Source organism: Glycine soja, chromosome 13 (assembly GCF_004193775.1).
Source record: "Glycine soja cultivar W05 chromosome 13, ASM419377v2, whole genome shotgun sequence".
NCBI lineage: Eukaryota > Viridiplantae > Streptophyta > Magnoliopsida > Fabales > Fabaceae > Glycine > Glycine soja.
This window is the reverse complement of record NC_041014.1, coordinates 22,217,378-22,230,564: the sequence shown is the minus strand read 5'-3', so window position 1 is coordinate 22,230,564 and position 13,187 is coordinate 22,217,378. Positions and strand designations below refer to the sequence as shown.

The 13,187-nt window shown below is 30.8% G+C and overlaps 3 protein-coding genes across 5 annotated transcripts; 2 read left to right on the top strand and 1 right to left on the bottom strand.

The window, feature by feature from the left end:
* Positions 1-115: 115 nt before the first annotated feature.
* LOC114381709 (stress-response A/B barrel domain-containing protein UP3-like) lies at positions 116-772 on the bottom strand. The gene has a single exon (XM_028340936.1). It carries the CDS (start codon positions 770-772, stop codon positions 116-118), a length of 657 nt encoding a protein of 218 aa, XP_028196737.1.
* Positions 773-4,521: 3,749 nt separating this feature from the next.
* Positions 4,522-5,699, top strand: LOC114381708. Its single transcript, XM_028340935.1, has 3 exons — positions 4,522-4,536; positions 4,775-5,141; positions 5,261-5,699. Exons 1-3 carry the CDS (start codon positions 4,522-4,524, stop codon positions 5,266-5,268), a joined length of 390 nt encoding a protein of 129 aa, XP_028196736.1. The 3' UTR covers positions 5,269-5,699.
* A 4,860-nt stretch (positions 5,700-10,559) lies between these two features.
* LOC114381156 (protein ELF4-LIKE 3-like) lies at positions 10,560-12,481 on the top strand. Of its 3 annotated transcripts, none has more exons than XM_028340340.1 (2): positions 10,560-10,753; positions 11,894-12,481. In XM_028340340.1, exon 2 carries the CDS (start codon positions 11,943-11,945, stop codon positions 12,285-12,287), a length of 345 nt encoding a protein of 114 aa, XP_028196141.1. In that variant the 5' UTR covers positions 10,560-10,753; positions 11,894-11,942; the 3' UTR covers positions 12,288-12,481. The 3 variants fall into 3 exon arrangements, with proteins under 3 accessions (XP_028196141.1, XP_028196142.1, XP_028196143.1); XM_028340341.1 differs by lacking the exon at positions 10,560-10,753 and adding an exon at positions 11,639-11,759; XM_028340342.1 differs by lacking the exon at positions 10,560-10,753 and adding an exon at positions 11,652-11,773.
* Positions 12,482-13,187: the final 706 nt, after the last annotated feature.

Genomic DNA, 13,187 nt, shown 5'->3' with positions numbered 1-13,187 from the left:
TTTTGTGAAGTAGTCTCATTCCATATAAAGCATGCTGATTATTCAATGTAGTAAAGCAAATGAGACAGGTTTTCATACAGGAACTGATTATTATTACATGAAAATAACCTCCTTATTAAGATGCTGAGTGCGCTTTGGATGATGATGGTACCACATAATCAAGCACCATCACACTCTCGAGATGCTCCTTGATCTTCTCATTCTTATGATAGTCCCCTAGCTCCTTCGCTGCCTCTAGTTCGCTTAATCCAGGAAAAACTTCAAGGGAAGCAATGGAGAACCCTTTGGCTCTCGCGGGAGAGAAATTTCCCCCGCAAGTGAGCTGAATGGCCTGTTTGAACTCACGCTGAAATCCTCTCATGGCCCCCACAATCTCATCTTTTACACGATCTTCAACACCCTCCTTCAACTTGAAGAACGTGACTCGCAAGGCGGAGCCCGGCGGCGGCACGGTGCCGCCGGGAACCTCGGCGAGCCAATCAAGGGCCATGGCGTCGTCGACCAAGGGCGTGTTGGCCTTGACGACGGCCACGTGGGCTGGGTGCGCCACATAGGAGCGGAGGTCGTCCATGGAGTTGAAACGCGTGTGGAAGAAGTGAGTGAATTTCAACGAAGGGGGGGAGGTTCGGATGCGAAATAATGGCCCCACGGTAAGGTGAAGCAGCTGTTCCAGCGAGGCTAGGGAGTTGATACGCTCCACCATGGTATCTGCCTCCGACGGTGCAACATCTTCTTTGACCTTGAATAACACCACATGCTCGATGATCGACATCTTCTGTTGCTAGCTGTGGATTAATGTTACAAAGTGAAGAGTTATTGCAACACATTTTGTATATAAATAGATAGATAAGGGAAGATTGATCTCATCCTTCCCAAAAAAAATTCTCAAACCTCACTCTAGACTCTAGTTTTTTCAAAAACAATTATCTATCTCCTTTGTTTGTTTGACCAATTTAATTACACAGACGTTAATTTCCTCTCACCTAATCCCGTATGTCTCATAGCCCATTGCTTGTGACTCTATTAAGCATATTTTACTACAGCGTGTTTGATTTTACACGTTACATGTGATTTTAAGACTACTTTTCAACTTTTTAAACTTGATTCCTTAGAATTTCCAAACACGCTGGCGACGATATATATAGTGCAAGCTAGCAGAGAAGTCCTGCATAATATATGGATCTTCCTTCCCTGTGATTGGCTATAAGCATTATATCACTATGGATCTTTTTCTTGCATTTAATATTATGAAGTATAAACATCTAGCCGGCCACCCGGAAGAGTTTTGAAGTCAAAAGTGGTGGAATGGAAAGGATATTTTTTACAATTTGTAGACCTTACTTCAACTCAATGGATTTCGTTCTTAAAAAATTGAAAAGTTTGATTTCAGTGCCTATAAAAAATCTGGTAAGTTTTCACTTCTCTTAAAATGAAAATATGTCACAATGTAGTTGGATGTTAAGTTTGAGTTAATCAAACCTAACTCTAAGTTAAATAATGATATATTTTAATTTTAGAAAAACTAATAACAAGCAAACAAAAATTAGAGGAAAGAAAAACAAACATTTCCTATTTTACATTTGTAATCAGTTTTTTTAATTAAGTAAATGATAATAGTGCATTAATTAATCTATCTTCTTTTCTTTTCCGTCCCTCACTCCTCGAGCGCGTGGATGAAGTGAGTGAAATTGAAGGAGGTGGAGGAGGTTCGGACGCGCAAGAATGGCCCCACTGTAAGGTGAATGAGCAACGTCGTCTTTGACCTTCAACAACAGCACATGCTCGATGATCGACATCTTCTGTGGATTAATGTCAAAAGTGAAAAGTTATTGCAAAACTTTTGTATATAAATATATAGATAGATAATTAAGGGAAGATTGCTCTCAGCCTTTCACACTTGGTCAAATCTCACTGTCACTACCCCCCTCTGGACTCCAGTTTTCAAAAAACAGTTATCAATCACTCCTTTGATTGTTTGACTTTGACTTTGGCCAATTTACACACCCACACCCCTCGAGAGTCAAGACTCATTCAGCCCATTAAGCTTGTGACTCCCATCCAATTCAGCTTCCAAAATAGAAAAATGTCTCACAAACACATAAATATGCTATCATACATCTAGAGAAAGAAAGAGGTGTACATTATTTTTAAAACTTGTTGGAATAAAACTTCACCAAGCATTACTATAAACTACAACATATTGTTTTATCTCTTTTTGCCACGGTATGAAAAGAATTTGCCTCTAAAAGATTCTTATTTATTTGTGCTTTAAACATTGGCAGTTGCTAAATACATTACCCTTATAGATACACTCCCTCTCGTCACTTTCTCGATTGGGTACGATCCCCTTTTTTCAAGAGAAACCTAAGCTGCTAAAGGAAAAGTGGATTGCACATCAAATAATAAAGCCCAAACGAATTATCAGCACAGTTAAGCCATATTGTGACCTGTTAGCGAAGGCCAGAAAAATTACACATCCTAGATCCACACTTATCATGTTACACACCAAATGAAAGCAACATACAAGAATTCTAGTACAAACAGAATAATTGGATTCTCCATATACATACAGTCACTCGAAGACCCATCTTTGCCTGACGTGTCTTTCATTTTGATACATCCTTTGTTTATATATATAAAAAAAAGACGTGTTGATGTGAGATAAATCTATCTTATATCAAAATAAGAAAATTAAATCTAAATTATATAATCAAATATGAATGGTTAAAAATTAATACTTAAAAGTTATATAATCTTTAAAATAGTAACATGATATTAAATTTTGATCTTTATGTATAGTTATATGGGTTTGGGCTTAACTTAATCCTTCAAAACTAATTTATAAAATGAGGATTGTTCCCCACTTATTTAATTTATATCGGTATTATCTTTGTTGGATGTGAGACTTCAATATATTCACATTTAATTCTCATTCTCATATAAGATGTTTTTTCTCATAATATATGTCTTGTATATAAAAGAAAAATTCAATGATTGGATCAATAAGAGTCATCATGTATAATGTATAAATTAGCAAATCTCACAAGCATTTATTAACATATATACCCTTGTTGCAGTATGAATGTGTTAACAAGTTATATCATTGTATATTTTAAAATATTCTCCTGCTATTTTTATTATCTTTCAACTATATCGAATTATTCTTCGTTCATCCTTGTCTTTCCATTTTATTTTTCTTAACTGTTTCAAACTACCATTTTTTTAATCTAAATCAATAAATTAAAATTTAATAATTTTTAAGAATAAATTATTAATAATTTAATTCAGTATAAATATAAAATCTAAATAATATATTAAAAAAATTATTCTTCATAAATTTTAATTATATAAAATCAATATTTATCTCGTTAAATGCAGAAATTAAAATAGGAGTCGCGTAACATTGAAAAACCCATATCTTCGTAGTATAATATTTTACTCTGAAAAACAATGATGTAGCCTATGAAACACTTCTGTATGCGTAAGTTTGTCTAAGATTATTTTTTCAAAATAACATTTATTTTAAAAAAAATAAGTAATTTTATGTTTTTTAATGTGTTTGTTTAAACTATTTTTACTTAAAATATGTAATTTTTTTGCTTATTTCAAGAAGAAAATTCCATCTATTTATTAAAAAATATTTTTTCAAAAGTACTTATTTTAAAAAAAATTAAAAACTCATCAATAAACTTTAATCTCAAATAAAATATCTAAACTTGATTAATTTGACTAGTTGAATGCGACAATCCTAATGAAACTAACCAATGTTTTTTTTTAATAATAAAAAAAACAGATATGATGGAAAGATGATAAAGAACAAACAAGGTCAAAATTAAATGGTTGCCCATTTTCTTCCCTTCTAAGTTCGCACGATCATTACTTACACAACATTCACGTTATCGATATCATTTTCTGGGTTACATTTAACCTAACATCAAGAGATGACGAAGTTTTTTTTCCCATCATATTAGTGACCACAATAAGTCAATGTAGCATTCAAATCTTGCAACCGCTGCCTTTATCTGTTTTTACGGAGATTAATAAAAACGATGCTAGTTACGAATTAAATGATGTATAAATATTAACCGCGATCAATCAGAAAAAAAAAATTGTTAGCAGTACATTGTATAACATATTCTTTCTAGTATTGATTACAATTTATTTGGAATCACAAATTTATATTCAAAAGAATAGGCTAAAATTGTATTATTAGCCTTCCTAAAAAGTAATTAATTATGATTAACGGAACTTTTTCTCCAAAATCGACAGAAAAGAACGTTACTAGCTTCAAATTGTATTGTTTTTATAATTTTGCTTATATCCTGAAAAACAGAATGCAAGCTTCTATGCTTCTATATTTGGATTCATATAATTTTTTTACAGAATATATATAAAACATTAAAATGAAAAAAATAATTATATTATACATTTATTTTCTTATCATATTATTAACTCTATTTCTATAAATAAGACAGTTTTTTGAAATTTATTTGTCTGTTTTTAAATTATCTTTTGCATTAAATGACTAGGATTGGAGTAATTAAGTAGAAAAAAATGAAATGAAGAGATCAAATAATTTTAAAAATAATTTTGAAAAAATAATATATATTATTAATTAATTTAATTTATTTTCCGCCGTATTTTTCTCCTTATATATATATATATATTTAGTCAAATGATTTTTTTATTTTGATTTTCTTTAATTTGATCATTAATCTTTTTAAAAGTTCATTTTTATACTTCAGTGACACGTTAATTAATATTCAGATACTAGCGGTCGCTACAATACGGAAAAAGGTTTGATAACTCCATAAACCCTAATCTCTTTTCTCCCACACTGAAAATCACAAATCCAAATCACATTCTCTCTTGCTTCACCACCAGATCCTCCAATTACCTCTCCTTAACCGGTGGTTCCTTTTACCTCCCTTGCATCACCATCGCCCTTTACATCTTGTCGCCCTTTTCACATCTCGCGGTTGCCGTGACTTTGACGCAAGAGGAAGAGGAGGCGCCATCTTTGGTTTTGACTCCATATTCTCTGCAAATGTATGAAATTCAGTTCTGGACTCGCACCTTTCCTTACTGTCGGAGCTTCAAATTGCGCCGCTATAGTCAGAATGGGTTTTCGTCGTATGCAGGTCGCTGCTTTGTTTTTTCAATCACGTTTTGGTTGCGCCACTGGTGTAAGTCTATTTGTGTTGGTCTGATCTTTTCCTTTGCGATTTTGGGTTTGAAATTTTTGGGTGTCTTTTTGCAGATGTGTGATCCACAACGACACAGGACGCGCGATTGGTGACGACATAAGACACAACGATGGAGAGGGGAGGAGAACGTGGTGGTGTGGGGCAGTTTTGGGTTTAGTGAGAGGGGAACCGCCGCCTCCGACTTGGTGCTACCATGTTGTTTTGTCTACGTTTTCCTTGTTCTGGCAGTGGAAAATTTTGTGTTCTTGATTGTGGTTCTGATGAATATTACGGTGGCTCCAATTAAGTTTTTAATAGTGAAGTGAAAAAATTATTGTTCCAATTTGTGATTTGGTCTTAGATTTGTCCGTTATCATCTTCTGGTTCAATCTCGTTTAGGAATAACTCTGTTGGGTTGATTGAGAAGAAAAAGGAAGAGGGAGTGGAGGAAGGAGAAGAGGAAGAGATTATATTTTGGGACTGACTTTTAACGGTTAATAATAATATCTTGTTGACGCCATTAATTTCAAATTGATAAAAAAAAAAAAAAAAACCTATTTTGAATTGATTTTAAAAGATGAAAGATAAAAATAATTTTTATAAAAAACAAATTATCAAATTTAAAAAAAGGACAAAAAGAACATTTTACTTATCACTCAAATTCATGGAAAAACAAGGTAAAAGGCGTCTATATTTTTGGGAAATGGGTAGCGTGAAGGGGCAGACGCATGAATGTTGTGTTGGGGAGCGTGTCCAGTTAGCAAGTTGGGCTTGGGCTTGGGCTTGGGCGTGAGCGTGACACACTTCTCCAACTGAGATGGGACCCACATTATCAATGAATCACTTAGGAGAATAGTCATCACTCTACGTGTGCCTCTCTCATTCGCCCCCAGATTTCCTTGTACACCCAAACAAAACTCTCATTTGCTAGACGTCGCCGTTCCGTATGGAGAATCACGTTCGTGTTGACCCGTTTGGATTTCCACTTCTCGTACAATTATAGTATACGGTATCCATCCAATTATTAAGCACGACGTTTTTTTATGGGAATTATTACAGAAGGCAACTTAACCATAAAATATCTTATTAAACCTCATATCACCATCACTACGCCCACCACACGAATCAATTATTTAAATTCAATGATTCCAGTAACTGAATTAAATAAATAAATTGAAAATAACATATTTTCTAAATACTCTCTCTCTCATGTTAAATATCCTTTTAAGCATTTCTCATTTATTTCAACGGAAAAAATATTTAATATATCATTATCAAATTATGTAAATTGTTGCTATCAGTATTTATTACATTAGTGAGGTGTTAAAAAGATTTCTCACGTTAAAGAACTTTCCAGAGGTCAGGACAGGATTAACAAGTCAAGATAGAAGACGACGGTCGATGGATACTCGATATCCAAACTATCCTCGCAAAATAAATAAATGAATATATATTCAAAATTATTAGTTGTTCAAAATAAAACAAATTGAATTGAGCACCTCTCTCAATTTCCGGTTGCATGACTCGGGAGAAATATGGAAGTTGAAACGGAAAGTGAAGGAAGAGAAGGCATGGTCTCTCTATTTCAAAATGCAGAATTATTCGATTCTTGTCAGAGAGAGACATTATATGTTGGAATGTTGTGATTTTCGCTGGGCTCTAGTGCCTCCTTCCCCGGCGAAGCCGACCGTGGGAAACTGAGGGAGCAGATCATGCTTTATTTGTTTATTTTCATTTCTCAACTAGTACTCTGAGATTTTTAAAAGGTGAGGGAAAGTAAATAGAAAATAGAACTAGAAGAATGATTATGATTCTTCGTATAAATTTAGAATCAAGGATTTTTTTTCCGGTTAGGTCAGAATCCAAATTTAAGAGATGGATTCATTCAATCGATTGTAGTACTATTTTAAACATTAATTAAGATATTGTATACTCGTCGTGTTACCAAAAAAAATAGATTAATTAAGAGAAAGTAAAGTTTAAAGTATTTGTTTGTAAACCAGATATGTACATGTTTCATATATTTTTCAATGAGTTTATTTTTTTATAATTAGTTTCATTAATTATTATCTTTAACGTAATGGTTACAAGTTTAAAACAATTTCTATTAAATATTATAACATTTAGGCTGAAATTCACTTTTGCTCTCGTTTTATCATTGTGAAATTTTGGTTTTTTATTTTCCTCCATCACACATTTAGTCCTTTTTAAAGTTGAATAATTTTGATCCATCATTTAATCTTTTTTAAAATTGAACAATTTTGATTCATCCTTTGTTTGTCATCAATTTTTTTTACAAAACTTGTTAATGTAACAAGTTAATGATGGCATAGTACTAATATATTGACAAGAGGATACACATGTTTACATAACAGTGTTCTAACGTGATATTGATATGTGTTGACATTAGCACATTGTCACTTATGTATTATACATTTACTTGTTATTTGTTATGTAATCATGTGAGTATAACTAACATGTTATATCAATATTTTTATGTTAAAAGTTAAGGACAAATAATCGGTGGTTCAAAATTGTTCAACCATAAAAATGTGAGGGATCAAATGTAGAAGAAAAAATTTTCAAGGATGAAAATCGTATGACAGTAAAAGTATGAGCATCAAAAGTAAATTTAAACCTTGCATTTAAAAAGTTATTAAAGAAAAATATTTTTATTTTGAATTTTAATAAAAATATTTATTAATTTGTAAAAATAGATGACGATCATTTTTGTTAATTTGTTAGGCAATATTTTAGTTCATCACTCTTTCTTCTTATTTATTTTTCCTTAAACCAAAATTAATAATTTACTTCCATAAGCTATTTAAATTCATAATTTAGTACAATTTTTTATGTTAAGTTAATCGGGAAGAAAGAAAATATAATGTTGTATCTTCTGTTGGATAGTTGAAAAAAAGAAAAATTGACTTTAGGAAGAAAATTTTAACTGTTTATTTTATTTTTTTCGCTCACTTTCTTCTTATCATTTCAAACATACCGTTAAAAAATTACTATAAATAAGTTACTTTGTTGCTACCAAAACATTGTTAATATTTAGTGCTTGAGGGTAAATTTGAATAAAAAATATTGATGTAAAATGTTTATTATTTTTGTTGATAATAATTTAACAAAAATATTAATAATTTAACATAAAAAATATTTTAAAAAATTGACTTGATTATTTTGAGTAAGATTTTTTTTCTTAATATAAATAATAAAAAATATAATATGTTATTTAAAAAATCAAATTTAGATTTAATCAAGTCAACGAGATATTGGCATATTATAAATGAGTATTTTAAAAGTATCAATAGAATACAATAAATAAAATATTAAAACGGCCGACACAATATTTTGAACTCGTGTCATTGGGCATCATAATATGTTTGATTCTCAATATTAACGAAAGAATTGGTACATGGTTTGCTGGCAAAAGTAGGGTTCATCATGGAAATCTCTACATCATGAACCAGCCACGTGTCGTGAACCAAAAAATATCGTTCGAGTGTTCCTTCCGTCGGACGAAGACTTTTTCTCCCATACTTCTTAATTAAAAAAACAACAAATGAAATGAAATTTCTTTAAAATAAATATATTTTTTTATTCTGAAAAGAGTTTCATTTTCATATATATAAAAAACTTTACATAATCAATTAACTGTTATTAATTATATTTATCTTGTCTAAATTACATATATTTTTTCATTTCAAATAATTTCATTTAAATCAGATAAAATCATTTTATAATTAATAATATTAATATCTATTGTTTATAATATAATTATTACAATAATAAATGAACTTTTGGTACATAAAAATTATGATTGAATAACGGTAAAAAAAAAATCTTTATATTATCACTATACATATTATTTTGTCTTCCAAAAGATTAAAGCGATTTTCTTTATTTATTTATATGAATTGAATTTAAATATTTAAAAAATTTATAAGAATTCATCCACAGTCCATTTTCTTCATCAAATGATAAATAGAGTAATTTCTTTATCGTTGCTCAGGGTATCTTTTTGTCAAACATCAACAACTAATTTTCCGAAGGACACAAATTTATACAAGAAGTTTTATTTTTTTTTTCTATATATTCTCCGTTATATATACGGACTTGTAAATTAAATTTCTTTAAGTGTTATTTTATTTCGCTAAAAATAAATAAATATTGAACAATGAAACTTAAAGAACCCTAACTAATATAAAATATTACATATTTTTACAATATTATATGTTATCAACTAGATTCACCCAAAAAAATATGTTATCAACTAAAACTTTGATTGCACTAAAAAAAACTAAAACTTTGATTATTTTTTTTTTTTGGTACAACCTAAACTATAACATAGATAGTGTTTGGTATAGGAAAAAAATATTTTGTACCCGTGCATCGTGATTCCTAAAAATTGTAACTCTTGAAAATTATGATTTCTATAAATTATTAAAATTTATTTTATTGGTCATAAATATTTATGAGAATATTTATATAATATATTTGGAAATAAAATATTAGCATAATATTTCTATCAAATTTTTTAAATTTTTATTAAATTAAATAATATAATAAGAGTAACAAAAAAATTTAATTATTTTTTATCACACTAATTTTTTTTTAACTTGGAAAAATTAAATTCTCACACTTTCACATGAGAATATTTTGGTTAAAAAATCAATAGAAATTCAATTAAAAAACGATATTAGAAGTGTTGGATTCCTGAGAATCAACTTTAAAATATGCATACCGAATGTAAAAGTTTAAAATTTACAATATAAGATTCATAGATTCTTGGGAAAGTTAAAAAAAAAACCTACAAAACATCTCCTTATAATATCATAATAATTGTTCCCAATATACCCTAAAACATATTTTTCTTAACACACTCTATCAATGATTGATGATTTGATGTTAATTGAAAATTATAAAACCATAAAGGAACGCAATCAAATAGAGTGAGGCGTATTTTTTTAAAATTTTCAAGAAATTTCCAAAATAATGTATCAAATATTTTGTTATTAACATTTTTATTTATTATATGCTTGGATAAAACAAATTTAAAATATTGCGAACATATAATAACACCACAATTAAATCATAATTAATAAAAAATAAAAAAATAAAAAATAAAAAATTATTGAAATTTCTTAGAATCTTTTATCATTAGAAAAAAATTATATATAATTTTTTTACAACATAACATTATGGAACCAAAAAGTATTATAAAAAAATAACTTGAATAATTCACTTTAAAAAAATTCATTTTGGAAATACCTTTTAGTAAACTGCTATATCTTATTAAAGAAAAAAAAAAGAGAAAACAGGTGGATATTCATTATAGAATAGTACTAAATATTAAGACACAAAGGGGTCCGAGTGTGACTGTCAAATCTACATATTCTCTGTTCTCTCTCTTCTCTCTGAATTCATTCACAGGACAGCCCCTTTGCTCCGCAGATTCGATTCAATCGCCAATCTTTATTACTCACTGCTTCTCGGGAATCCCTCGTCTCCCCCCTTTCAATCTCCGTCTCTTCTCCCTCCATATAATGTTCCAGATTTTCAAGGTACGATTTTCCATTCATACCAATTATTATATTATTAACAACACCACCACCACCTTTTGAATCACTTATTTAATTTAACTTTTAATATGAATTTGGCAAAACAAACAAATAAATAAATAACTTGCCATGCCATGCTTCCATAAAATGTGAATTTTGTTCTCTAGTCTTTGTTTCTATCTGACAACGTTTCCTCCACTGTTTCATGATTAGTTTCTTGATCCCCGTTTCACCGAGACATTGATTTTATCACCTCTTCTCCTTTCTTCTTCTTCTGAAATATTCGCAAGAGATCTCAGATATTGCATTTAGTTGGTTTTGAGATGCCTTGGGCTTCAAATGTTTTTATTTGACCAAAATTCTGTTTCCTACTGAAAGCAATTTTTGCTATGCTGCTGCAAGTTTTCCAAGAAGCGGGGTTGGAACATTTTAATTCCTGATATTAACACGTTAATTCGGATTTTGCTGAGTACTATTAACTCTTGCCAATCTGAGATTATTAAATGGGATTTTGTTTTTCTTCATTATTTGGACGGTTACTTCTTTTACTTTTTGTTTTCCGTAATTTTGCTTGAAAAAGGTAAATAGTACTGTCTCTGCAATAGTACTTCGTAATATCACCTCCTCTGCATCATTGACTCTTTTTTTTTTGGGGGGTGGGGGGTGGCTTTTAGATTCTTCTTTGGAACTCTGTGCTTTAGGTAGGTATTTCCTGAGTACATTAATAAAAAGGTTCCTTTTAAAAATGGGATCGGCTTTTTCCCATCTCATCATTTTTTTTTTAAATTACCCCATCAATATAAATAATAATAATAGTAATAATAGCAACAGTAGAAATACCTATAATGATAATAAATATAAATATAACAATAATAATAATTGATGTTTATAATCTGATTCCTCTGGAAAAGGAACTCATGGTGGTCATGATTTCTACTACAGAGCTTGTCTCATCTGCCCAATGCCTTAAACAATTCCAAAACTGCTTATGTTTTGTCTCTCTGTTTAGGTTAGTGCAGGCAGGTACATATAGGAGGATATGAGTATGGATAAATTAAAAAAATATCTCCAAACGCTTTCAATTTTTCACATCTTTTTTGTTCTTTCTTTCTTCTCATCATCTTCTTTTCGACCATGATGCAGAGCTGGTTCTGACTCGATCAAGCTTTTGACTCCTTAAAAGAGAAAAATTATGGAGGGTGACACATTCTCTGGTCTTGGCAATGGTACCCAGATTGATAGCAAGATCTTGCTGACATTTAAGAAAAGCTTTGTTCAAGTCCAGAACATCTTGGATCAGAACCGGGTACTCATCAATGAGATAAACCAGAATCATGAGTCCAAGGTCCCTGACAACCTCAGCAGAAACGTTGGACTTATTAGGGAGCTCAACAACAACATCAGAAGAGTGGTTGACCTTTATGCGGATCTTTCAAGTTCTTTCACCAAATCCATGGAAGTTTCTTCCGAAGGGGATTCAAGTGGTGCTGTGAAATCTGATGGCAAAGCTGGCCACAAGCGACACAGGCCTCTTTAGGGAGCTTTTTTTCTTTTTTCTGTCCTTTTTTTTTGCTTGGTGGGGATGCACGACATAACAATTGTGTTGAGGGATAGAACAAGATTGGGTTCTGTAGCAAAAGCCCTCTTGTATTACAGAACTTTCTCTAGCTCATCACTTACTGTTTACTACATTTCAAATAAAAAGAAATGATTTTCCAGAATTCTTCTCAATATTATTATAATAACCTTGTGACTGTGGATCTAATAGTAATGTAACATGCTTGTGTGCTAACTTAATCATGCTGCTGTCTTTCTAAAGGTAAATGAGAACCACCCATTTTTCTTTCCTATTCAACGTGATTGTTTTTCCCTTTGGATTTGAACATGAGATGGACCTTTTCTTGTTTAAATGTTTTTTTCTATGATATGATTAGGTGTTACAAGAGATAAGAGCTTTTAGCTTTGATAAACTTTTCTTGAGTTTCTGCTTGTCAAAAGGGGCTAAAGACAGTTTTGATGGAAACTCATAATATAATACCTTTATTCTCTTTATATCTTGAACCAAAATGTTGTTCCCAGCTAGCTCTTACTTTAGCTAAGAACTGACAGTTAGAAGGGGTTGCACATACTGTTTTTGGCCTATGCCCATGTAGCCAGAGTTTCCTTACCAAGAAAACTACACCTGGTTTTCCTGTTCATGTGTTTCCCTGTGGGAGTGACAACTGAGAACTGAAAACTGCATACATATGTGTGAAGATGCTCTGAAACAGATGGAAGAAAGCAGCTTTAGAATATAAGATAAAATATTTTTTAGTTCCCCATCACACGCCACCACAAGAACAGAATCTCAGATAAGCGATGAGAGGAGCTTTTGACTAATTTTTTTTAAAATTTTATTTTATTATGCCCAATGGCTGGTATTGGCTGGGAAATTAAA